Source organism: Sinocyclocheilus rhinocerous, unplaced genomic scaffold, assembly GCF_001515625.1.
Source record: "Sinocyclocheilus rhinocerous isolate Xijiao unplaced genomic scaffold, SAMN03320098_v1.1 scaffold3595, whole genome shotgun sequence".
Classification (NCBI taxonomy): Eukaryota; Metazoa; Chordata; class Actinopteri; order Cypriniformes; family Cyprinidae; genus Sinocyclocheilus; species Sinocyclocheilus rhinocerous.
In genome coordinates this window covers 297,376-300,583 of record NW_015664998.1, presented here as the reverse complement: position 1 = coordinate 300,583, position 3,208 = coordinate 297,376, and the positions used below count along the sequence as shown (strand labels likewise).

Below are 3,208 nucleotides of genomic sequence, written 5' to 3'. Positions count from 1 at the left end.
AAACCTAGATATTTTAGGCAATATAGAAATCCTGGCCAGGACGCGTCCTGGGAAAATGACACGTATGGTCACCCTATTACAAACTGAATGAATGAATCAAAGTTGGGCAGCAGACCTCTAATTTGAGTGTGCAGAAGTGTGTATGTGTGTGTTTGAGTGTGTATTTTAGTTAGGACTGAACAGTGAAAAGACATGAAACAACTCACCCTCTTTACCAGGTAAGCCATCCTGGCCTCTCTCGCCCTGTGGACCTGGGACAAACACACACAAATTTACAGTTACACAGGAAGTATAAGGATTCTCCAGATCTTAAAGCACTCTTTACTCTAGTCTGTAAAAAAGTCAGTCTTCTACACTAAAGTATCCTCCAGGCCTGCCATTGGAACAGTCCCACAGCCTGATAAAAATCTGTGGATCGGTGAAGTGCCTGTTGGCAGACACAGTCTAAATAACACCGAACTCATCATGTGAGATCATCAACTGTGACATCTCTGCAGAGACAGGATTCCCTAAAGAAATAATTTATGAACTGATACATCGATATATTTACACAGTCACTCATGTTATTCTCCCCCAGAAAGATTCTATGATAAAATAAAATCTCCTCATGTTTCTCTCCCATCAAGCATCTGGCCATGAACACATCCACACAGTTTATGTTGTAGGAACATGGTGACTGAGTAACACAAATTCAACAATCCTTTTAAACCTGTTGTTACAAAAAAACTGTCCCCTTTGAGGATAACATGAGGGGGCCACAAAGGCTTTGTAGTTTAGATCTATATCAGCAACCAGGCAAGGAGGAAATGGAGACTGTAATTTGAGTCTTCTTGCCTTTCTCATTTGGGATATCTTATGATAGACAAAACTTACTGGACATGGAAAAATCCAACACAGATTAACATTCAGCTTCCCTGGACTCCCGACTGAGGTGCAGGAGAGTTTATGGGGTACGGCTTCATGCTCAGCTAATGTCTTGATCAAGCTAACGCCCTGTGCCAAGCATCCTGCTTGCCAATGTCTGCTCACTTGAAAACAAGCTGGATGAGCTAAGAGCCAGGAACAAGTGGGAAACCGACAACTGCTGTACCTTAATTTTCACTGAAAACTGGTTGTCTAAAACACACCGTTCTGGCACTGTGCCGCTGCTGAATCTACAGCGCCATTGTAAAAGTATTTTGCTTATATATTTATATTTTTTAAGTTGTAAGTTTGCAGTATAAATTGAATTAGAAGAGATAAAAAATATAAAATATTGCAAAGAAAACACCTCTTATAGTTGTGATATTATTATATACAGTATACACAAAGTATATACATTTTATCAAAATAATTGATGACATTTTTAACATGATAATTAATAAATGTATGATTTACATGACATGCGTGATACATTATCACGGTATATACTTTACAAATGTAGGTTGAAAAGATAAACTTCATTGCTGCCATCTTAATAAAAACGTATTAAATAAATAAATGGATTAAACCGATTAAAGTGCAAAAGAACACAATTGTAAATAACACACACACAAAAAAAAAATTTGAATAATTTTAACCAATATCTAGATATTTTTTTCTGGGCTGGCATGTTCAGATTAAAATGTAAAAAATATTCAAGTATAAACAAATGTTTAAATATAAACATTAAGTATTTAGTGTTTGATAAACACCATAGTGAATTAAAATATAAAACATGTAAATACTGAATTGTTTTAGCTTTTCACCTACTGTCAGAGAGTAAATTAGCATTTTCATTCATCCTGTTATGCAGCATACATGCATTTACATGTTGATGGAAAAAAAAGTTACGGTGCATTTTAAAATTTGTATCAATTTGGATAATAAGGTACCTAGAATTTTGAAATGCCCTATAGATAACAATACCGTGCATGCTCATTACTGCAATAAACGGCATTACCGAATCCCTGCATATGTCTAATTTGCATCCACTTTTTCTATTTCAATCAGACTAAAACAATAAGTGTGCATTATAGTGAGCCCTGCACAGCATCACACACAATTTAAGAGCTTCACACAAATGCTCATTCCTGCCACGGAAGCACCAGATTCCTTTTCACGTTCTCCATCTGTGTAACCAGCACATGGAAATAATCCTCTCAAGGGTAATTTGTGCCTCATCCTTCCACCACAATCCTCCACAGCTGGGGTATTTTGAACGGATAGAGCACCGACTTTGTGCTGAGGTGGAGAACTTTTGGGCAGCAGATCTATTCAGTGTTCTGTGTTGAAGGAACTGAATTACTCTGATTTGTTGAATAGTTCTGCCAAGTCAGCACAGGGAGAAGGGACACTGAATAAGTGAGATGAGGGCTTTCAGAATTTTACTTAACAGTCTGGTAAGTCATTTCTGAAATCTCTAGGGACCCGCCTTTTAATCTCTTCCACACTTCAAGTGATGAAAGGATTGAGCAGTGACAGCGAGGGATAGCCGTGGAGTGGTTAAGGGGAATTAAGGAGTGGGTATTAACCATTACAAGGACACATTCAATTGCTCAAAAGTGTCAGTAAAGACTGTTTCAAAATAAATAAGATTTCTATTTCAAATAAATGCTGTTCTTTTCATTTTTCTATTCATCAAAGAATCATGAAAAAAATTAACATGATTTCCCAAAAAATATTAAGCAGCACCTTTCAACATTGATGACGAAAAGAACACTCTAAAAAAAGATGGTTCTTTAAAGGTTCTTTACATGCAGTAATGGTTTTATTTAGAACCATAGCATTCTGAAGAACCCTTTCATGCTGAAATGGTTCTTTGTGTTAGAGCTTAGGGTTCTTTATTCCCGCCCTTTGGTTTTTCAAATCTGTAACTGACAAAGCACTTCATTTCTGATTTTCTGGAGTTCAGTGATCCAACCACACAGACTGTCAACACACCCTCAACAGGTAAATGATTTCATTCTTAAAATTTAAATACAAATTTAACTTTAAAAATGTGACTGGCTTCCAAACAAACATGTTCTTATCTCTTTTATTTGTATTTTTTAGTTTTTGGTCACATATAAGTGTGTGCAGCTTTGCTAAGCTGTGGAAATGTCTCTCCTCTTCTCCACTAAGTAAGTAAAAGAGACAATGAATTTATAATTCATATAGTTAGATATTTTTTATTATTACTTGGGTTTATATAAACATACCCAGTCACAATAAATATTAAAACTATCCCATGACTTTATATCACTTTTTT

The 3,208-nt window shown here is 35.9% G+C and overlaps 1 protein-coding gene across 4 annotated transcripts in view; it reads right to left on the bottom strand.

Moving 5' to 3' along the window:
* LOC107730716 (EMI domain-containing protein 1-like) overlaps positions 1 to 3,208 on the bottom strand; it is a 75,061-nt gene that overhangs the window by 19,799 nt on the left and 52,054 nt on the right. For all 4 annotated transcript variants that reach the window (XM_016541603.1, XM_016541602.1, XM_016541605.1 and 1 more), the window contains exon 7: positions 207 to 251. In XM_016541603.1, the coding sequence (XP_016397089.1) occupies positions 207 to 251 (45 nt within the window). The remainder of the gene's footprint in view (positions 1 to 206; positions 252 to 3,208) is intronic.